At 50.9% G+C, this 22,980-nt stretch overlaps 1 protein-coding gene across 3 annotated transcripts; it reads right to left on the reverse strand.

Moving 5' to 3' along the window:
- Positions 1-6: 6 nt before the first annotated feature.
- Positions 7-22,598, reverse strand: LOC104321286 (uncharacterized). Of its 3 annotated transcripts, XM_069809549.1 has the most exons (14): positions 22,559-22,598; positions 19,461-20,593; positions 15,379-15,595; positions 10,659-10,816; positions 10,198-10,299; positions 9,198-9,395; positions 8,248-8,807; positions 6,933-7,206; positions 6,028-6,238; positions 4,698-4,840; positions 3,675-3,788; positions 2,636-2,839; positions 1,814-1,907; positions 7-863 (listed from the first exon to the last, which is right to left on the reverse strand). In XM_069809549.1, exons 2-14 carry the CDS (start codon positions 20,329-20,331, stop codon positions 800-802), a joined length of 3,210 nt encoding a protein of 1,069 aa, XP_069665650.1. In that variant the 5' UTR covers positions 20,332-20,593; positions 22,559-22,598; the 3' UTR covers positions 7-799. The 3 variants fall into 3 exon arrangements, with proteins under 3 accessions (XP_069665650.1, XP_069665651.1, XP_009922210.2); XM_069809550.1 differs by lacking the exon at positions 22,559-22,598 and having other exon boundaries at positions 8,248-8,795; positions 19,461-21,423; XM_009923908.2 differs by lacking the exon at positions 22,559-22,598 and having other exon boundaries at positions 19,461-21,422.
- Between the last annotated feature and the right edge of the window lie 382 nt (positions 22,599-22,980).

The raw sequence follows: 22,980 nt of genomic DNA on the forward strand, positions 1-22,980 counted from the left end.
TCACACTTGTGTAGGAAACAATCTTTTACTGAGCAGATTGCACCTAGGTCCCCCTCCTCACCCCAAATTCTCAGCAGATCTGGAGTCTGGCACTGCTCCTGCCCACTGTCTGGCCAGATACAGGATACAGGCAAGACCGTACAAGTAAGAGTTGCACCTGGGCATGAGCTGGGTATTCATCTCTCCTCTAACCCCTTTTTCTGGGCAGGATATCCTCCTGGTTGTGGTCCCCAGCAGGTCTCCCTAGTGCAGGCTGCTGCTGCAGCAGACCTGCTCAAGCAGAGAGGGGCACAATGCTGAGAACCAACCCCCTTGCCCAGACAAGAAGGGCTCAGAGGAGACTGTTGTACTTTCACTGCAGCAGTGAAGTCCAGAGGGACTCGAAACTGGACTTGCCTGCTGGGTGGAAAGGTCTGCTGGGGGGGGGTGGCCTTGGTTCATCACCCAGCAGTGAATCTTGAGAAGAGACAAAATATGTCCTTCCTCTGCATCAGCCAAGCGGGCTTCTTTCTTTCTGGTCATCACACTTAGCACAAGCTTAGCCTAGAAGAAGTCCCTAGCCTGTTTCTTTAAACTCCTTGAGTCTGAGGTCAAAATTTTGAGGTGTAAAAACAATTCAGGTATTTGTATACACACACACAGAGCTGTATATACACACACACGCATATATACACCTGGGCATTCTGCTGGTTCTTGCAGCTATCCCGGTGGGTGGAGGAGCTGGACAACAAATCTGACCCCCACAGACACACATGCCTGGCCCCAGTGCTGTTAGACCCTGCCACTGTGTCCAGGAGCATTAGAAGTCTGCTGCAATCTCCCCACGGTCATTCATTTCGATGTTGGTGTAATTTTGGGGATGTCTGAAAAGCAACAGACACAGAAAAATGCAAGATCAGTCACTTCGCTCTTTTGCACAAGCCAGTTAATCCGTATCTCAGCTTTGCACTTAAAGTGAAGAGGCTGGATGACCAGCCTTCAGCAGGCACAGAGTTTCCTAAGGTCTCTGTTAGCGTTGTGAGGAAAAACAGGAGCAGAACACCTGCCATCACCTGGCACATCAGCTTAAAATCACCCTGGATTCTGGAAGAGCTTCCCTAAATCTGACTTACTTTTAAAAATTCCTTTAAAAAAAATAGATACTGAGTTTTCTGTTCCCCAAATGTATTTTAAGAACTTCCCTCATTTCTAATTCTTGCATATCAGCCCCCCTATCCAATGATGAAAGAAGATCAGTAAAAATTAATGGAAATAAATCACCTGGGCTGGTTAAATAACCCATCCACTGTAACATTTATTTCAGAGAAACAGACAGCCTGAGTGTTAAGCTGCTGTTTGCCTGCTGACAACATCAGGGAATGCCAAGTAATTATTTAAAGTGGTGTCGTGTTATAATATGAAAGCTGTTTCCCATCAAGCTAAACTCTCTATGGAAGAGCTCTTCCCTGTGGTCAAAGCATCATCTCTCACTGCCCCTTGCGTGCCATAAGCCTTCAGCTTTCTGGTCTCCCACCACAGCACGTTGTAAGTAAAACTGATGGCCTTTACACTGTGCCCACTGACATGCCTAGGATTATCCATGGTTTTATTTGTGATTATCTTAACCTCCTGCAGAATCTGCAGTCTGCCGCATCAAAAGCAAAGGGGCTTTGCTGCAAACATTAGAAGCAACATATTGGAGTGTTTGGATGTAGCATCTGAAGGTAAGTGTTCACCCGAGTGAAGGAGCAGGTCCCTGCGCAGAGGTTAGAGAGGAAGCACTGGGGAAGGAGAGGGTGAGAGATGCAAGGCAGATGGGAAAGTGGTTTCTCACCTTTTGATGAAGTAAAATGCCAGGCTGACCACGAAGAACATGAGCAGGAGAGATCCCATGACAAACAGGGCAATTTCCCAGCCCTGGAAGGAAGCTGAGGGTTCAAAGGCAGAGATGGAACACTGTAGCCATGACCTTTCCTAGCACAGCGTACAACCAGGAGGCCATAGAATCACAGTCACAGAATGGGTTGGGTTGGGCTGGCCTGGGCTGGGTTGGAAGGGACCTCTAAAGATCATCCAGTCCAACCCCCCCTGCAGTGGGCAGGGACATCTTTCACTAGATCAGGTTGCTCAAAGCCCTCTCCAACCTGACCTTGAATGCTTCCAATGATGGGACACCCACAACTTCTCTGGGCAACAACAGGTTGGGCTGTCCCAGCCTTCTGATCTGGAGACCCACTCTTCTACCCACCCTGGCTGCACCCCCCACCGTGTGCTGGTTCTGGCGGGCTCCAGCCTGGGTGCCAGCTGCTGCTCTGAGCAATTGGGCTTCAGGGCTTCTGGGCTGTGTGTCCGACAGCTCCAAAAGCAAGGGGGTGCCCAGTGAAGACCAGTCTCACAAGAAAATTTAGACACCCAAACTTCCAGTGGTGTTGGTGTAATAGGGCTGACTACCTCACCACACTGGAGGAACTGACTGTCATTACCTCTCTCGTAATGACCCACCAGTTTCTAGAAGGCAGCTGCGTTTGGGAAGCATCACCAGAGGTCCCTGGTGGCTTGCCCTGCAATGCCCCTCTCATGTGGACACATGGCCTGACCTCAGCCCCAACCCTGCTCGCTGTGCTGGAAGCAGATCACTTCTTTGCCTTCTGCTCACCAGTGCTGTGTGACACGGACGGTGCATTTCCAGGGGCGATGCACTCAGGACTGGTTTTTAGCACTCTGTCATCCACGGAGAAGGTGTGGGGCCTGGCCAGGAAGCCCTGACACCAGGTCTCGATGGACTGCTGCTGCTCCAGCTGCCGAGCCCACACCTGGCCCCAGACCTTCACCAGGGAGTCCACACATGTCAAGTTCAGCCCTGCGGAGAAACAACAGTGGGTCTTGGGTGGCTGGAAATCCTCCAGCTGTTTGGGAACACATCGCTCCCATGACTTCATGCCCTGCTCCAGTAACACCCTCCTGCTCCCATGCTCTTCACTCTCTTCTCCTCACCTCTGAAATCACACCACCATGCTGTATTGCAGGTAACTTCAGCACATGCTCAACCTTTCTTTCAGTGACAAAAGGGACTTGGAGTTGTCCTCTCTACCTGGCAGAATACTTTGTACTACACTTGGTAAATTCCCAATCCCTACCCATTGGTGAGAGTTGTCTGAAATTGTTCAAAGGGTCAAAAAGGTGTTTGGGCAACAGAGACAAAGCATGGCTGCAAAGCCTTCATTTCCTTACAAAACCAGTCAAAAAATAGGAAACATGTCTTTCCATCCCTCAAAAGCTGTAGTTCCCTAAGACTTCCAGAAGTGACTTTTTGGTCCAGGTACTTTGAATAAGTATAGGACACTAAAGGAGTCTGACAGAGAAAGAGTTGAGAACCAGAGTCCTCTAGAGTGCAAATGGCTTTTTGCTTTGCAGGTTTAGGATATTCAGTTTGTCTGGCAGACATCTCAAGGCATCATCAGAGACTTCCATTCCTCACGGTCCCTCTAGCTTGCCCTTCCTCTAGTAAGCAGCCTGTGTCAGGCTCTCTCCTGCTCTCCCCACTGAAATTCCATGTACCCACCACTGCTCCTCCAGTTCCCCTCACTTGAGTGCAAGCCTCCAAGTTTGGCTTGAGAAGGGACTATCCTGATGACCATGTGGATGGGTAAGGGAGGAGGGCACTGCAAACTGGGTGCGCAGGGTAGGGCACCAACCTTGCAGGTAGAGCTCAGAGACACCGCAGGAGCACTTCTCCTCTAGGGAGCTCACCAAGACCCTTCCCAAGCTTTTCAGCATCCTCCTGTGGTGCAGGATCCACGTGGAACAGTCTAGAGGAAAAGGAGAAGTGGTTTTCTGGGTGCAGCTTGGGGCTGTTAATAAGCTCCCAGCTGTGTGCCCTTTCCAAAACACTTGGCTTCACATCTGAGCTCAGGAGCAAAGCTCCTCCAAAGCTTGCATCCCACCCTCCTCTGCATCCCATCTTCCTCTGCCTGCCTCCTGCAGGGTGAGTCTTCACTTCTGGCCTTCTACCACCACATACACCAGCTTTACTCCTCCACTGACCTCCCAGGGGAGTGGGGAAGAGGCATGGTCCACGTGTCCCACCACATGGGCCAGTACAGAGTGGTCTCTCATGCTGGGAGAGGAAGGAGAGGTCTACAGCCTGCCCCTCTCAGGAGGCTGGAGGAGGAGGAACAACCTCCTTTTCATTTTACCCAGGTCTTGACTGCCCAAGCTGATCCAAGCACAGCCTTTGCAGGGGCTGGAGACCCCACTGTACTTTTACTTGCTGGCTCCGGAGTCAGGACAGAGCCACACCACTTTGTTCCCACGGATGGACTGAGAGAGGAGGGTTTGCTGGCAGTTTCCCTGACCCTGACCCTGCCATCACGAGAGACCTGGGGGGGCTTTCCTGCCATTGCTGCATATCTAACACTGCAGAAAGAAATCCTGAGAAGGGCTTGGCCCTGCCTGAGCAGAGACACCTCAGATGAAATACATGGCCACCTTCATACAAGCACACGCTAAAGCTGTGAGCGAGGCTGCCCTCTTGGGATGGTGGCATCACATCAACGCATGGGTGGCTGTACCAGCTCTCCCCCAGCATGTCCCCTTTCACGACTGGGAGGCAGAAGGTTTCCTGTCGGCATCCCCCTCCCAGGCCATGGGAAGTTGGGGTCAGCCCCCCATCCCAGCACTCCCACCCCATACCAGTGGGGTCACCCAGCTCCACTCACTGGGTGTCAGGAGGCAGAGGTGGAGATCCACGGCGAAGGCATCCTGGGGACAGCTGTTCTGCAGACCAGGGGTAGGGTCCGAGATGGCAAACTGCAGTTCTGCGCTGGCATTGCCGCAGGCACAACGGCTCAGGGACATGGGCCTGTCTCCAGGAGTCAGAGCTCACCAACATGTCACACACCTTTCTTCCCACCTCCAACCACAAATCCCCCCTGGGCCCCAGTTCCTGGTGCTGCTGGGGATGATGGAGAGGTTGCTGGAGCTGGAGCTGAAATCAGCTTTCACAGAGCCATCACAGAGATGGGTCCAGCCAACCCCACCAGTTGGATAAGACCTGGGCTTGGCCAGAGCAAAGCTATTTGGTCTGACTGGCTTCTGTAGGAGTAAGATTGCTGCCTCATTACAGCCAGTCTCCCAAAATTAAGAGTTTGTCCTCCGGGATAACAAATTTTCCATGCTACACAATATCTGCCCCTGCATTTCACTAACCTATTGCTTCCCTCCCCTCCCCAGGGCTTAGAAACTTGGTCATGGTGTGAGGAAACAGCTTTTCTGGATGCAGTTGTTCAGGGCTGGACTGACAGAGACTGCCTGGAGTCAGCCCATGTAAGCTCTCCCACCAAACCGCTGCCCTGACCTTGTGAATAACCACCCCGGTGAGGTTTCAGCACAATGTTTCGGCCAGCCAGAAGCTGGAGTTCTCATTTTCCTGGGAAAACCACGCACGTGGGGCTGCACTCTGTGCCCGTGTGCTCGTAGGGGAGGCTACAAACACAGAATCTCCTGTCACACCATATGGAACAGGGGAGCAGAGAACTTGAGGAGGACAGATTTAATTAACAGAGGTGATCTTGTGGACAGGAGGACCTCTGCTAGTATTCCCACCAAGAGAAACGCTCAGACCTATTTGTTGTTAAGTCCACCTAGGAGTGAAAGGGATGTAGGGTTTTGTTTTGTTCTGCTGCTCATAGGGATATACTTTTTTGTTTGGTTTGTTGTTTGGGTTTTTTTTAAAGAAAAAGTTTGGCAAAGCAGCATATACAGCTGCTATCTGTAAAGGCTGCATGCCTTCATGTGATGCCATACACATCCCTTGGGGGAAGTGAGTTAAGTGAGCAGTGAAGGAAAAAAAGTTCAATTCCCTACACCAAGGGCAGGGAAACATTTTCCATTGCAATGTGCTACGCACCTCTCTGTTTTTCATCACAGTGCTGGTGAATACATTCAGCCGTACAGGAGGCAGGACAAGGCAGCAAGTTCAGTGACATGCCAGCCACAGGCTCTGGGCACAGGGAATCCAAAGGCATTTTCCCAGAGAAGTGACCTCACCTGTCATCCTTGCAGGGCACAGCATAAGATGGTCCAAGGAAGTCCAAGTGTCCTCCAGCTTTGCTGGGCTCACATGTGTAAACCAAGGCATCCACCAAGTTCTCTGATGTTGCCTTTGTGCCACCAGGAATCAAGCTGGTCCTGTACACAGCAATAGCGCTGGAGCCTTCATTAGTAGCAGAGATGTCCTTGGAAGTCAGGTTTGTCCCATCTGGAAATGCCAGGGCAATAGGTGGGGTGAACATCTAGATAGTGTTAGTCTGAGCCTTGAGCCTGACAGGACAAGCCAGTAATGAGAACTCCAAGAACAGAAATGGGAGACAAAACAATGGTGGTGACTGAGGTCAAGTAAAGCTGTAAAGCGACTGCTTGCTGTGAACATAGATTTCCAAAAAGATCAAGGTTCCTCTGAGATGCAGAGTCCTCTTCATGCAGCCCAGCCAGAATTTAAGGTAAACAAAAAAATAAATCAAGATAAACGAATGTGCTGAGGAAACACCACCTCAGGAGCAGGAGGAGGCAGTGGCACTGCAGGGCTCAGTGAGCATCAGTGAACATGGCATCAGTGAACAACCTGACAGTCCTGGTGGACCCTGCTTCTCCTGAAAGCCCTTGTCTTGGTACCAGCAGCAGGAGCTTTCAGTCCTCCCAGTCCCTCTGCCCTGCATGGAGAGCTCAGCAGAGGCATGGAGGAGGGTTAAGCACCGTCTCAGTTGGAGTTTGGTGGAACAACGAACCCAGGCAGAACAAAGAGAGAAAAAACAGGAATAGAAGACAGGAAAGGCAAGGAAGAGTTGTCCCCCATGCCATGCATCCTCTTTCACCCCTTTCCTCCAAGCTGCTCAACCACCTGCCTATTTGTTTCAAGACAGACCACACGCCAGGTCCGTGCCCATCAGCCTCACCGTGCCCATGCCCTCCATCCAGTGCAAACGTGAACAGCCCCGTGGCTCCAATGATGCCCCTCAGTGGGATGCTGGCACGTGCCTTGCCCTCCTTCCCCAGGAAGAAGACCAGGCTGAGCCCTCCCAGGCTGGTGCCAGGCTTCCCCTCCAGCTCAACAAAGCGGTGTGGAGTAGTGCTGCCAGCCAGGCACAGCTCGCTGATGCGGATGGCAGGAGGGACTGGTGCCGAGGAGCTGCTGCAGGAGTTCTCCCCCAGCGGCGTCACCATGGTCACCTGCAGGAAGACATAAGAGCTGCTGCCACCACTGCTCTGCTCCCATTTCTTCAGGTGGAGCAATGGCTGCTCATGGCGTTACCTCTCGTTCATGACTCCTACGGCTCCCTGGTGAGGCCCAAAGAGGACATAGTGGTTCTGCCTCACACCAGCTGCTCCTCACTCCCACCATCTGTTCAAGGGTTGTCCTGACCGCGGGGTCCCATCACTACACATCCCCATCACTGCTTTTGCTCCTACCCTTGGGACTCAAACAATTCTCTTTCCCTACTGCTGGGAGCACTTCTACACTTGTGTCTCCAGTCCATGGCATTGCTTCCTTGTGGTCCTTTCCCACTGCAAACATACCTCCCTCCTGCCAGCAGACCTCTTCTGCTTCTAGAGCAGTTTTATTGCCCCAGTTTTGGACCTGAGCACACCTCTGCGCTGGCCTGATCCCAGCAGGCATCAGCAGTGGAGCAGCAAAGCCCTCCCTTACCCAGCTTTGTGCAGGACAAGCATACATACTCTGTCATGTTCCTTCAGGGGGACTATCTGAAACCAGACATTTTGAAATAAAAAGGAACATTCAGACGAATTAACACAAATCAATCACACCAGTGGTTGAGGCATGTCCTTCACGCATCGGCCCTGCAGGAAGCTGGGTTTCAGGGATGTGACATGCTGTGCCACACATCCTGAAGGTGGCACCAAATAAGCAGGGGTGAAGAGGTACCTCCACATCTGGCTCAGAGTAACTTAGGAGTCCGGGATGCTGCCCAAAAGCAGACTCGCCCATTCTGGGGTTGGTGGCGTGTGAGCTGTCTTCAGGGATCTCCTGTTTCTGAGCCACACTGCACAGGGCCGGGAGCTATTACCTGGCCAACAATAGGCAGGTGAACGGGGCAGGGAGGTGAGGGCTAGTGAGAGCATTATCAGATGGCGGGAGGTAGATGTGGCTCACCAGAACACCCCGCTCTCCCAAACACAGGACATACTGAAACATGACTGCTGCCCTCCCAGTGACTATGGATGGAGAAAGGACATCTGCCATCAACCCACCTGGAAGCTGCTCTGGAGTTTTGTGCTCAGGCTGTGGCAGCGGCTCAGAGACTCATCCTCAGTACTGTGAGAATCATTTTCGTACAGGATACTCTGCCCTGGTACCAGCACTTTGACCAGCTGGTCTGCCTTCTCCGGCATTCGGGACGTGTATACCACAGCATCCACCAGCCCCTCTGCAGTCACAGCCATGTTCACCGCATAGAGGGTGGTGTTGCTGTAGTAGAGAGCCACAGCGTCCGCCCCATTCTGGATGGTGTTGGGGGGCAGCCCTATCATGGGTGCTGGGCTCATGGTGCTGCTCCCCACCAGGAAGTAACCCAGCTCATCTGTGTGGTGTCCAGACAGGTCCAACACCTGGTAGGCCCGGCTATTTTTGCCATTGTAGAGGACCAACCAGTATCCCTGGAGGTCAAAGCGTGTCCGTCCAGTGTAGAAGAGTTCGATGTACTCTGCATCCTCTCCCCCCCCCGGGTTGTCTGGGTTCACCTCGTTGATGAGTAGCTTGGCCACTTGCACAGAAGGCTCTTGAGTCCCTTCTGGTATCTCTGATGGGACACCTTGGAAAGCAAAAATGTCACAAATATGGGCCTAAGCACAGAGCCCCAGAGAAACAATACAACATTGCACATTGTTTTGCTGGGATGAGACCAAATTCAGCAGGGGACTGAGGATGCTGGCTCAGATTTTTATAATCTGTGTGCTCTATGGTCCTTAGAAGAGCCCTGGCAATACTCTGGCTAATGCTAGCTGTAACAACAGAGCATGCTGTTATTCCACATAATGAGCAATATGGGTTTTAGTAACTGGATGTGATGGAATTGGAAGGGATCTTTGCCAGAGTTGGGGAAATGGAGGGAGGGACATCACCCTCCTCTAGGAGAGCTAGACCCACATGTCCACCCTCAAACACATTGTAGCCCCCAACCTGCAAGAATGATGACTGGTACCTGGAGGCAAGTCTGGCACATTAATATCGTTGAAGCAGGAGCTCTCTATTGTGATGTTCCTTCTGTCAAAACTCACAAGCCCAGGTGTCTCTAGGAAGGTCTTGAAGGCTAGCAGCAGGCTGCTCAGCTGGTCCTCTGACTTAGCAGTTAGCAGAGTGGTAAACACAAGCCCCAGATCCTGGCAGGCTGCCTTTGGCTCTGCAAAGGCAAGCAGAAAACTGCCTCAGTTTCATCCATGCCACCAAAACCCCACTTTTTCTCCTGGAAGAGACACAGAGGTTACCAGCTCAACTCTACCACCACTGCCCTCCTGGTCAGACTGACTCAGGGCAGCTCATACCATCCGCACAACACTGTGAGCTCTGCCTGTGCCAAGGGGCATCCTGGGACCGAGCCACACAGTACACACAGATGCTGTCTTCATCCTTTAGAAGCCTTGTAGTCCCAACAGCGAACAGAACAGTCTCTTTGGAGGGGTGTCTAAACATAAGCTAAACATAACACTGCTGACAACGCAGGCTGCAAAGTCATGGCTCTTCTCTTCATGTGTCTGCATGTGCTCATCACACTCGCATACTAACATAGTAGGGATATCAGAAAAGCAACACAGACCAGTAAGTCCACTTGCATTTCTGCTGCAACTTGGCTTAGTTCGTATGGGTCATAAGGTCAAGTAGGCAACAAACTCCTAGTTGACATGTCAGCCTTGTTGCCACATCTGTCTGACTGCAAATGCTCGAGGCCAAAATAGCTGGTGGTCTGCAGATGAGCACTGATGTGTGTTGGTGGAGCTGCAGATGGGAGCGCTCTGCAGAACATCAAAGAACAGCAACATGGTCTGCCTAACATTCAACATTTCTGTCATCAGCACCAATTTCACATTAGCTGGGATCCAAACCAGGAGGACAGAATGCAACAGGGAACACAGGGCTTAAAATCAGAAGTGAACAGGCATTAACCACTGGTGGACCCTAGACTGCCCCACTCCTGCCCAGCTCACCTTTGAAGTAGGCAGCAGAGATTCCACAGCTGCAGGATCCATCGAGGGCCTGGACCAGAGTCATCAGAATCTCTTCTGACTTCAGGAGCCACTCCTGGCAATCTAGGAAACAAAAAGCCAGCTGTCACCCAGCCAGTGCAACCTTGGTCATGGGATCCAGCTCATTCTGGGATGGGTGAAGCTCAGCTCCTGCTTATCACTCAGAGGACCCGAAAAGGCTTCTCTTCACCCCGGGCAGTTGGGTGTGGGAGTGAAGACTGGAGAAGCTCAGCTTGGCATGGGTTGCCATGAAGAAAAATATTGCAGAAAATTGTCAGATGCCCTAGTTGCATTTCCTTTGGTATTATGTTCACAAAACCCAGCATGACTCTGTGTGGTCTTCCTGGACAGCTCTGGCTTTGTGCACATGCTCTTGTCCTTAGGAGGTCCTGCCTATAGGAGCAGAAATAACTAATACCCACCTGCTACACGAAGGCAGAAGGAGAGAGTCTGGCTGAAGCGTTTGCTGGGGCAATCATTGAACTTGCCAGGTGTGGGCCTGCTGAGGACATAGGACAAGGAGTCCCGGGTCACTGAGCAGCAGTTGCACTGGTTCATGGACACATCTCCCAGCTGGTCCCTGCAAGAGACAGAGATGTAAATGAAAGAAAACATGACCTGCCAGCCAGCGACCTGAGTGGTCTTCACCCACCAGTCACTCCTGCCTGCACCAGAGGGTGAAACCATGCACTTATAGTCCTCTCCCTTCACAAGGTTTGAAGAGATATCCCATCCTCATCAGTACCTCCTTGTCTCAAAAAACCCCACAAGACCTCACTAAATCTTGAGAGAGAAGAGCATGGGCTTCATCCAACCCTTTTTCTTCTAGCGCTGGCTGCTTTTTTGACTGATCTGAAGACAGGCAAGATAGTGCAGACACACTCATGCTCAGCCTGGGACCATTGGGAAGAATGGTGGGGTGCAGCTAGAGAAACTGGAAAGGCAGCACCTGAGAATGAAATGCTTGAGCAAGAGCCCTCAACTCAAAGGCAAAGAGGATGACTGGGGGGTTGGACTAGATGACTTTTAAAGGTCCCTTCCAACCCAAACTATTCTATGATTCTATGATCTGACCCTGGCAATGAGGGCTGAACTGTGTTGACCAGCTGGAGCGCATGGAGCTCTGCCTGGGGGTGAGGAGCCAACCAAGAACATATGGGTCTGGATTAAAGGAGGGCAGGGATGGATGACATTATAGTGGGGGTCTGCTACAGGCCACCCGACCAGGAAGACCCGCTCTGAGTGGATGAGGCCCTCTATAGACAGATAGGAGCAGCCTCATGTTCACAAGCCCTGGTCCTCATGGGGGACTTCAACCACCCCGGTATCTGTTGGAGAGACAACACAGCACGGCATACACAATTCAGGAGGTTCCTGGAATGTATTGATGACAACTTCCTTCTCCAAGTGATAGAGAGGCCAATGAGGAAAGCTGCTATGCTGGACCTTGTTGTCACCAACAAGGAGGGGCTGGTGGGGAATGTGAAGCTCAAGGGCAGCTGTGGCTGCAGTGACCATGAAACGGTGGAATTTGAGCTGCTTAGGGCATCGAGGAGGGCGCACAGTAAGCTCGCTAACCTGGATTTCAGGAGAGCAGACTTTGGCCTCTTCAGGGATCTCCTTGGTAGAGTACCATGGGATACAGCCCTGGAGGTAAGAAATCTTCAAGGGTCACGTCCTCCAAGCTCAGGAGTGATGCATCACAACAAAGACAAAGTCAGTTGAAAACACCAGGAGGCCTGTGTGGATGAACAAGGAGCTCCTGGACAAACTCAAACACAAAAAGGAAGCCTACAGAGGGTGGAAGCAAGGACAGGCAGCCTGGGAGGAATACAGAGACATTGTACAAGCAACCAGGGATCAGGTTAGGAAAGCTGAAGCCCTGATAGAATTAAATCTGGCCAGGGACATCAAGAGCAACAAAAAAAGCTTCTATAGGTACATCGGTGATAAAAGGAAGACTAGGCAAAATGTGGGCCCTCTCTGGAAGGAAAGGGGAGACCTGCTTACCCGGGACATGGAGAAGGCTGAGGTATTCATTGACATTTTTACCTCAGTCTTCACTGCCAAATGCTCCAGCCACACCGCCCAAGTCGCAGAAGGCAAAGGCAGGGACTGGGAGAATGAAGAACCATGCACTGTAGGAGAAGATCAGGTTTGAGACCATCTAAGAAACCTGAATGTGCACAAGTCCATGGGACCTGAATGAGATGCATCCATGGGTCCTGAGGGAACTGGTGGATGAAGTGGCTGAGCCACTATCCATCATATTTGAGAAGTTGTGGGAGTCTACTGAAGTTCCCACTGACTGGCAAAGGGGAAACATAATCCCCATTTTTAAAAAGGGAAAAAAGGAAGACCCGGGGAACTACAGGTGTCAGTCCCACCTCTGTGCCTGGCAAGATCATGGAGTGGATCCTTCTGGAAACTATGCTAGGGCACATGGAAAATGAGGAGGTGATTGGTGACAGCCAACATGGCTTCATGTCCTGGTTTCAGCTGGGACAGAGTTAATTGTCTTCCTAGTAGCTGGTACAGTGCTATGTTTTGAGTTCAGTATGTGAAGAATGTTGATAACACTGATGTTTTCAGTTGTTGCTCAGTAGTGTTTAGTCTAAAGTCAAGGATTTTTCAGCTTCTCATGCCCAGCCAGCGAGAAAGCTGGAGGGGCACAAGAAGTTGGCACAGGGCACAGAGCCAGGGCAGCTGATCCAAACTGGCCAATGGTGTATTCCATACCATGGGACGTCACATCTAGTATAGGAATGGGGAAGTGGGGGCGGGGAATCGCCGCTTGGGGACTGGCTGGGTGTCGGTCAGCGGGTGGTGAGCAATTGCCCTGCGCATCATTTGCACATTCTAATCCTTTTATTATTACTGTTGTAATTTTATTAGTGTTATCATTATCATTATTAGTTTCTTCTTTTCTGTTCTGTTAAACCGTTCTTATCTTAACCCATGAGTTTTACTTCTTTTCCCAATTTCCTCCCCCATCCCACTGGGTGGCGGGGGAGTGAGTGAGCGGCTGCATGGTGCTTAGTTGCTGGCTGGGGTTAAACCACGACACTTCACTAAGGACAAATCATGCCTGACAAATTTGGTGGCCTTCTACAATGGGGTTACAGCATTGGTAGATAAGGGAAGAGCAACTGACATCATGCAAAGCATTTGGCACTGTCCCGCATGACATCCCTGTGTCTAAATTGGAGGGACATGGATTTGACAGATGGACCACTCGGTGGATGAGGGATTGGCTGCATGGTTGCACTCAAAGAGTTGCAGTCAATGGCTCAATGTCTGAGCGGAGACCAGTGACAAGTGGCATTCCTCAGGGGTCGGTATTGGGACCGGCACAGTCTAACAAACATCTTTGTCAGTGATGTGGACAGTGCGATTGAGCACACCCTCAGCAAGTTTGCTGATGACACCAAGCTGTGTGGAGCAGTTGACACACTGGAGGGAAGGGATGCCATCCAGAGGGACCTTGACAGGCTTGAGAGGCGGGCCCATGTGAACTTCATGAAGTTCAACAAGGCCAAGTGCAAGGTCCTACATATGGTTTGGGGCAATCTCTGAGAACAGCCCTGAGGAGAAGGACTCAGAGATACGGGTTGATGAGAAGCTCAACATGACTTGGCAATGGGCACTTGCAGCCCAGAAAGCCAACCATATCCTGAGTTGCATCCAAAGAAGTGCGGCCAGCAGGTCGAAGGAGGTGAGTCTGCCCCTCTACTCTGCCCTGGTGACTCACCTGGAGTACTGTGCTCAGTTTTGGGGCCCCCAACATAAGAAGGACATGGACTTGTTGGAGCAGGTCCAGTGGAGGGCCATCAAGATGATCAGAGGGCTGGAGCACCTCTCCTACAAAGACAGGCTGAGAGAGTTGGGGTTGTTCAGCCTGGAGAGAAGGCTCCAGGGAGATCTTAGAGCAGCCTTCCAGTACCTAAACGGGGGCTACAGGAAAGCTGGACAGGGACTTTTAACAAAGGCATGTAGTGATAGGACAAGGGGTAATGGCTTTAAACTGAAAGAGGGTAGATTTAGATTAGATGTAAGGAAGAAATTCTTTAGTGTGAGAGTGGTGAGGCACTGGAACAGGTTGCCCAGAGAAGTTGTGGCTGCCCCATCCCTGGAAGTGTTTAAGACCAGGTTCGACGGGGCTTTGAGCAACCTGGTCTAGTGGAAGGTGTCCCTGCCCATGGCGGGGGGGGGTTGGAACTAAAGTTCCAACTAGGTTGGAACTTTAAGGTCCCTTCCAACCCAAACCATTCTGTGATTCTATGATTCTGTGATTGGTATTTGGTTGACAATTACACGCAGAAGCCAAGTCTCCTGCTTTACCGTCAAAACCACAGACAAGAGCTTGCCCAGGGTTTTTTTTTGCTTATTGTCTGGTTCCACACACCCCACCCCATCTTCATGTGCATAGCACCTAGCTGCCTCTGCTCCTCCACCTGCTCCACTGTCCTTTACCCACTCTGTTGTCCTCTTTCTTCTGTTCATAGAGCATGCCTAAAATGTGAAGGAAACAGTTCTCATGTCTCACAAAAGTCTGAGGTTATTAATGTTTCACTTAACCCACAAAGACAAAAAGAAACCCAAAACCCAAAAAGAAAGTGGCTCAACCCAGAATGAACAGTAACCCCACTTCCAGTCCTTAGTCTGGATGAAGCAGGGCAGGGACTTCCTCCTGGGTCAAGCAAGTGATGCTGAAGTCCCTCCCTCGTCCTCATTTTGACCTGAAATTCCATCCTGAACCTAAAAAAACTCTTTTCTTGTTGAAAGTGGTACTGGAAAATTTATTATATTGACCACTACACTTTTATAAACAATAAATAATTAAAATTATTAAATAATAACCGGCAATCATTTGGTCAGAAAATTGCTCCTCGAGTACTTTATTCTGCAACTGTACAGCTGCACCAGGACTACTGTGGAGAGGGGCTCACCTACAAACTTAGACCAGGCAGTGGAAAAAGGCCGGGACTCAATAGTGCCATGAGGAGACCCTGGTCTGGAGGTGGCACTTGTCTTCCAGTCCCGACTGGGGTTTGGGGCACAAAGCAGGGGTGACCCTAGCAGGCAAGGGCAACTCTGGTGCCAACCTCTCCTCCCAGCCCTGTCCAGCGAGAAGCATCTCACCGCTTTTCCTTGTAGGCAGGTCTGCCAGGGGTCAGGATCTCCAGCAGCTCAGGGTTCGGTTCCTCATTGCTTGTATACACAAAGGCATCCAACAGGCCGGTCACTGGCAGAGCCTTCCCCGGGACAAAACTGCTGCTGTTGCCTCTGTAGAGGGCAATGGCTTTGGGGCCACCTCTGAGGACAGGACGGGTGGTATTCTCCGGGAATGGCAGATCCACTGCAGACCAGCAAGGAAAGGAGCAACAATGGCACGTAAGCAACACATGAGCAATACCCACTGTGTAGGAAACCAGCATCAGATGGGTCCTGGAGATCAGGACACAGGAACTCAGAAAGTGGCTGGGGTTGTCTGGCTATTGCAAATTTGGCATCTGCTACCCCATCTTTCTTCTCACTAACATTTCTCACATTTGTTCAGCCTGTATTTCCCCATTCGTGACCAGATCCACAGTGTAGAGGAGGCTGGAGGGGGAAATCTGAGCAGAGTTCGTCCTGCTATTTCGGTTCTGCGAACAGCGAAGCTGATTCATGAGTAAGCAGGGGAACTGGAAAGCAAGTGGTGATATGACTTTGTCTGCAGTAAAGTCAATTTTTAATTTGAAAAGAAATCTGCAAAATCCACTAACCTTTCAGGTAGCAGCTACTTTAATAGTACACAAAAATACTTAAGAATGGACATTTTATTCTAGCATTCTAGTCCATGGTTTTTACAAACACAAACACTCCACACGTACACACACATATATGCACACACATATTCAGCAGAGGCCAGTATACAGAATTAAGGTTTAGGTTTGCTGGAGTTTCTCAATTTCCTGAGCTTCTCAATTTCCTTCCTCATACTTACTCTTTCTTTCACAAGCCATTTCCCCAGCATGCAGTAGGAACTGCTGAGGACATTAAAAAGCAGCAGACTGCTGCTATTTTGATACTTCTCCTTGCATAAATGGCTCCAGGGAATAAACATTAAAGGAGGAATCACATGAGAGGCAGAAGGGTAAGGAGAAGTGGTTACTCCTTGAGAAGTGCCACCAGGGCACCTGCACGCTAAGGGGCAGCCCCGTGCCTTAACCCTGATGCACCCCTGCCCAGGGAACTATTTTTCCCCTGACTGACTAATCCGGTAGCCTTCTACAATGGAGTGACTGCATTGGAGCATAAGGGAAGAGCAACTGAAGTCTTCTGTCTTGACTTCTGCAAGACCTTTGACACGGTCCCACACAACATCCTTGTCTCTAAATTGAAGAGATTTGAGTTTGATGGATGTACTGTTCAATGGATAAGGAATTGGCTGGATGGCCACATCCAAAGAGTTGCAGTCATCAGATCTATGCCCAAGCGGAGATCAGTAACAAATGGTGTTCCTCAGGGGTCCGTATTGGGACCAACACAGTTCAACATCTTCATTAATGACATAGGCAGTGAGTGCACCCTCAACAAGTTTGTGGATGACACCAAGCTGAGAGGTTGGTGACACCAAGTTGATACACTTGAGGGAAGGGATGCCATCCAGAGGGACTTTGGAGGAGTGCCCCCATGTGAATCTCGTGAAGTTCAACAAGGCCAAGTGCAAGGTCCTACACCTGGGTCAGGGCAATCCCCAGTATCAGTACAGACTGGGGGATGAATGGATAGAAAGTACCCCTGCAGAGAAGGACTTGGGGATACTGGTGGATGAAAAATTGGACATGAGCTGGCAATGTGCGCTCACAGCCCAGAAAGCCCATTGTATCCTGGGCTGCATCAAAAGAAGTGTGGTCAGCAGGTCAAGGGAGGTGGTTCTCCCCCTCTACTCCACTCTCATGAGACCCCACCTGGAGTACTGTGGCTGTCCCTGGGGGACCCAGCACAAGAAGGACATGGACCTGTTAGAGCAGGTCCAGAGGAGGGGCACAAAAATTATCCAAGGGCTGGAAGAACCTCTCCCATGAAGAAAGGTTGAGAGAGTTGGGGTTGTTCAGCCTGGAGAAGAGAAGACTCTGAGGAGACCTTCTTGTGGCCTTTCAATACTTAAAGGGGGCTTATAAGAAAGATGGGCTTATATGACAGACTTTTTACCAGAGCCTGTACTGATAGGATGAGGGGTAATGTTTTTAAAATGACAGAGGGTAGATCTAGATTCGAAGAACAAGGAAGAGAAGTTTTACGATGAGGGTGGTGAGATGCTGGAACAGGTTGCCCCTTGAAGTTGTGGATGCTCCATCCCCTGGATGTGTTCAAGCTTAGGTTAGAGAGGGCTTTGAGCAACCTGATCTAGTGGAAGGTGTCCTTGCCCACAGCAGGGGGGATGGAACTATGATGATCTTTAAAGGTCCCTTCAACCCAAGCCATTCTATGATTCAATTGAAAGTTTTCACACTGGCATCTGTCAAGGGAGGACTTTTGCTCTGGTGCTCTCACAGCTTTAAGGTCTCTGCTGTGATAGGCAGACAAGCCATACAAAGACAGGACTAACAGCTGGGGCCATTTAAAGAGCTCCTGTCCCAAATCTGAAGTGGTCAGGTTAAATCAACATCTCACAGAGTGCTCAGCATGGAGTCACTATGAAAGTACCCTTTTAAGATGATTAATGTAATCACACAGTGTCATTGGGTGTTTTTTGGTTAAAACCTTCCACAAAAATGTGTGCACAGTATGCTTGAGACATCTTGACAAGGCATCATTGGAAAAAAAAATGCCAAAGCATATGTCCAATTACTTTCCTGACTTGAGTGAGCCTTGAGGAAGAGTTAAATGTAATCCTTAGAAATTTCCTGCTTAGTCTGCAAGTTGATTGTGCTTTCACATCACTTTCTTTGACACCCCACCCCCCCTTTAGCTGTTGACTGTTAACAGCCCCAGTTCATCCAGAGGTAAGAGCAGAGCACCTTTCCTGGTGAGAAAAGCACAGCTCAAGTGGACAATCAGCTCTTCTACTTGTGGTGAAAGAGTATTTGGAGCAGTTTGAATTGTAAGAAAGAGCTCAACTGCTTTAAAAAAAAAAGTTTTAGTTGCAAAACTATTTTTATTTTTACGGGAACCAGCTTTGTAAGGAATGAATATTCTCCCTGACTCAGAAATCATGAGTCAGTGAATTACACAAGACATCTGCAGAGTCAGTGTCTCCAGCTGCCAAAATCTACTTTTGAGGTGCCCAAAATAACAAGATATTTCTTTTTCCTCAGGTGGCCTGGAAGAAATGTTGACCATTGGAAGGAAGTTTAGATTGCAGCTTAACACAGCCAATACATGTGTCACCTACATTTGCAGATGGTGCAATGGAAGAAAAGCCTTTGTGCTTTCTCGAGACGAGAGTATGTACCTGCTGTGAATGACCACCAAGTTACACATAGAGAAGGGGGACACTCCAAGGAGATGTGGCACAGTCAGGGTCCCACAGCAGGCTGGCCACAGGGCTGGGAGCGGAACCGTGTCTTCCCAAGCAGCAAAGGCACACGTGGTCTTCTGACCTCCACGAGGTCCCTCACCTGGAGCTCTGCAGGTCTACCACTTCTGCGAGACATACCACCTCCGCTTGTTTGTCCTTAAACCACATCCTTCTACCTTCTTTTGATGCCCTTTAGTTCTTGTACAAGGAGAAAAGGTAAGCAAGAGATCCCTGTCTACTTTCTTCAGGCTACTCACATTTCCAAAACGTTTGTCAGGGCCCTCATAAGCTTTCTCTTTTCTTCGTGTACTTAGTTATTTCTTATGTGAAAGCATTTCCAGAGCACTATCCATCCTAGCTGATCTTCTCTGAATGTCTCCAATTCTAATATAGCCTTTTTGAGATTAAGGTATTGTACCACACAAGACACAGTTAAAGATGGAAACAAACTATGGATTTACACAGTAGCATAAAAGATGCCATCCATTCTTTCATCTTCTCCTAATAACTTCTAATATTTAATTTGCTTTATATAATTCCTTTTCCAATAATCTCTAACATTTCATTTGCTTTTTTATCTGCCACTGAATTCAGAGTCACATTTTCACCAATCTCAGAACACCAAACAACAGTAACAAATAACAGCATCCTCCAGACCCAAAATTGGCTGATCGCTCCCCTATCTCTGAGGTAGTCATCAAAATGCAGTCCTTACCTGAGGTTTTGCTTTGTGCTGGACCGATCAGAAGTAGCCCATCCAGTGAGGTTTTGCCGTAAACATCCATGGTGAAATAAATGTCTTTGGTCTGACCATCGATCAGCACCAGAACAATGTCCCTCAGCATGGTGGAGTGGGGACCCTGAAGCTCTATGAACTCAAACTCTTCAGAAGAAGAGGCAGCAAGAACCTCGCTGATCAAGACAGCAGATGCGTTCAGCTGAGAAGTTAGGATGCAGTGGTTGTCTGTGCCTGGACTGGGCATGGCCACTTGGAAAATCCACTGAGAATCTTCCCCACGGCACCTTTCTATTGACTCATCCATGGTCCTGAAGGTGGAATCCTCCAGGAAAGCATCTCTGCCAGGGGTCAGTACCCTGACCAGGGTGTCTGCTCTGTCCGTCTTCTTAGTCTTATGGACCAAGGCATCTACTAGCCCATAACTTGTGACGCTCATGCCCTCCTTGTAGTTCCCTTTTCCATAGTAGAGAGCAATCGCGTCAGGGCCATTCTGGATAGTGTTCTTAGGAATAACTATAGCAGGGTTCACAGAAGAGGAGCCAATGAGAAAGAGCCCTTGGCTGTTAGTAACTTTGCCCTGGAGGTTTAAAACCTTGTAGGCTCGGTTTCCATTGCCATTGTAGAAGACCAGATAGTAGCCATCCAAGCGGGCTGTTTGACCGCTGGTGTGATAGAGCTCCACAAACTCAGAAGTGTCCTCTCCTGGGCTGTCAGCATTGACTTCATTAATCAAAAGCGTATGCTCTGTTTTCTGGTCCCTGGGGTTTTTTATGGGATTCTGAGCAGCAACCTTGGGAAACCAGATGTACACAAGTACCATCAATCCAACGTGCCAGATATCTCCCATGATGAAGGCTGGGATTTTTGTTACAGTTCAGATCGAGAGGAGAGGGGGCCTGTCGTTTTCACAGCCACAAATAGAGCACAGAAGGAAGCTGCCACGACTTGGCTGTTGCAGGACAGCAACACAAGGCCTCCGACCTGGATGCTAACTGGCAGAGGCAGGCACGCTTCTTTGGGGACTACTGGTTTGCAAAGCAAAGCAGCAGTGCCACAAAATTCAGACTGAGAAGGGTATGGCTTGAACAAGAGATCTCCCCGCTCAGATCCTTTAAAAGTTGGGGGGGCGGGGAGAGAGAAAAAAGCTTGTTAGGAAACATAGAAACACACCAGTGACATTTAACAGCCTTAAAGCCCCATAATTTTTCCTCTCTACATTTCTTCAGAAGTTTATCAAGATACATAACAGCAACAATGGGACAAAGCCAGCAGTTTTCAGTGTTTGAAACCCTGACACTTGTGTGAACATTGGAAGTTGGACCATGTCTGTGTTAATAGTTATTTCCAGTTATTTCCAATTTATTCTACAAGAATTGACATAAAACACCACTAAAGATGATAGTAACCATCTTCTCCATCAAGGTGAGGGTAGGGAAGGAGAGGAGAGATGGGTTTGGCTGGATTCTTGTCGCATGTGGCGCAGAGCAGCTCCACTGGCCACCACACCAACCAACCCTGCTGCAGCTCCAGCAGATGCAGAGTGAGTCTGCGGAATAAGCAGTGGGGAGGAACTGACTATTTAAGACACTTGAAAAAAAAGTGAGATTTGTTTTCCCATTTCCAGAAAGATTTCCGTGAACAGCTGTACCATCACCTGCTGAGCTTAGTTGACCTCCTCACAGGCTTTGGCCAGCTGGTATCAGACAAGTGGAGGTTTCCAGCCAGTGCAATGCTTACCAGCACGGGTGCCGGAGCCTTGCCGCCTTCCTGTGCTGCTGGGCTGACGGATCAGGAATGCACCCAACCCTCCAGCTGCTTAAAGTCATGGCTGATGATCACAGCAGCCCAAAGGGGTGACTGCTATACGGATGGATACCTGCAGTCTTTTCCAGGTGAAATGCCAGCCGCAGTGGGACCGTAGCATCACAGCTATGGACGCAAACACCCAGGCTTGTGAGTGAGCCCATATGGTCCCATTTATTGTGGCCACCTGAGCTAATGCCAGTGCACAGATGTCTCCTCACAAACAGGAGGAAACTGCAGTAACTCCAAAGGATGAAGCTGACAGCGATTCCACAAAAGAACATAAAACCCCCCACCTTCCCCTTTTGCTGTGCCTGACAGCCCTTAAACTCATCTGCTCTCAGGCTACAGAAGATGGAGAAGTGCACACATGCCTCATGCCTCCGCTGAACAGGACCAGCCCCAGCCCTGCTTTCTCTTCTGTTAGATGGTCACTATCAAAAAGGTGTCCGTCCCCTTTCAGGCACATCCCCAAAATCACTATCAACATCCCCCTTCTGCCAAACTCTTGCTCCTGCCCAGCTTCCAAAGAAAAAGAAGCTGTACCAGCTTCTCCCGGCCAAACCCATCCCCCCAGGTGCCCTATTTCCACGGTCTCTCTGCATTTTAGTTAAAGCAGGAGAAAGGAGGAGGAACACACGGGGGAGCTCCTGTCCAGAGGCTTGCGCTGGACAGAAGGAAACTCACCAGAAATCGGAGAAAACAGCAGGAAAAAAAATACACCACCACCACCCCCCACATACACCCCCAAAGCTGGACATACTGGCAGGGCAGGAGCGGGGCGGGATTCCCGGGGTGAGGGGGGCGGCGGGAGCCCCGTCCCCGGCCGGCGGGGGGTGAGAAGGGACGGGAACAGGGGACGGGGATGGGGATGGGGACGGGGATGGGGGTGGGACGGGGATGGGGACGGGGACGGGGACGGGGATGGGGATGGGGACGGGGATGGGGGTGGGACGGGGATGAGGACGGGGATGGGGACAGCGATGGGGATGGGGGTGGGACGGGGATGGACGGGGACGGGGACGAGGATGGGGACGGGGACAAGCCTCCGCCCGGCCCGGGGAGGCGGCCCGGCTGCCGGCGGGGCTCGGCGGAGCGGCCGGAGCGGAGCTTCGGGGCTCAGCCCGGGCCACCGGGAACGGGCTCTGCCCGGCACAGCCCCCCCCGCAGCCCCCGCGCCGGGCCGGGCGCTCCCCGGGCGCAGCCCACGGAGCGGGGCCGCTCCGGGGGGGGGGGGGGGGCCGCTCGGCCCCGCCGCCCCACGCACTCACCGCCACGCTCGCTGCCACGGTCGCGCCGCCACCGCCGCCCGCCGGGGCCGCACCGGGGAGGGTGGGTCGAGGCGGGACGGGGAGGGGGCGGAGGGAGAGCCCTGCAGGAGGCTCCGTCCCCGGAATAAGTCCGCTCGTCCCCGTGTCCCAGAAGAGCCGCCTCTGGCTCTTCCCAGCTCCTCTCCCGGGGTGGGCTGGGTGGACGGATGGATGGAAGGATGGATGGATAAGCGGACGGGTGTTCACCAGCTTTGTATCCATCCCCCCACCCCACTGAATTCCCCAGCCAGGACTAGCAGCACAGCTGTGTTGGAGGACATTGTGTCTCTCCTTGCATCAGCCTCAGTGGTTGAACCAGGAGCTGGAGGGCTGCGTGGTGGTGCCAGGAGGCCTTGGCGCAGCCTGCCCCAGTGGCAGCGGCA

This window comes from Haliaeetus albicilla, chromosome 22, assembly GCF_947461875.1.
Source record: "Haliaeetus albicilla chromosome 22, bHalAlb1.1, whole genome shotgun sequence".
Taxonomy (NCBI): Eukaryota; Metazoa; Chordata; class Aves; order Accipitriformes; family Accipitridae; genus Haliaeetus; species Haliaeetus albicilla.

Excerpts from the sequence above, each read along its gene's own strand:
- LOC104321286 (XM_069809549.1), bottom strand. The coding sequence starts at position 20,331 with ATGGGAGATATCTGGCACGTTGGATTGATGGTACTTGTGTACATCTGG. Across the intron at positions 6,239-6,932 it reads GGATGGAGGGCATGGGCACG|ATGGGACAAACCTGACTTCC; the intron begins GTGAGGCTGATG and ends TGGCATTTCCAG. Across the intron at positions 1,908-2,635 it reads GTCCGTGTCACACAGCACTG|CTTCCTTCCAGGGCTGGGAA; the intron begins GTGAGCAGAAGG and ends TTGAACCCTCAG.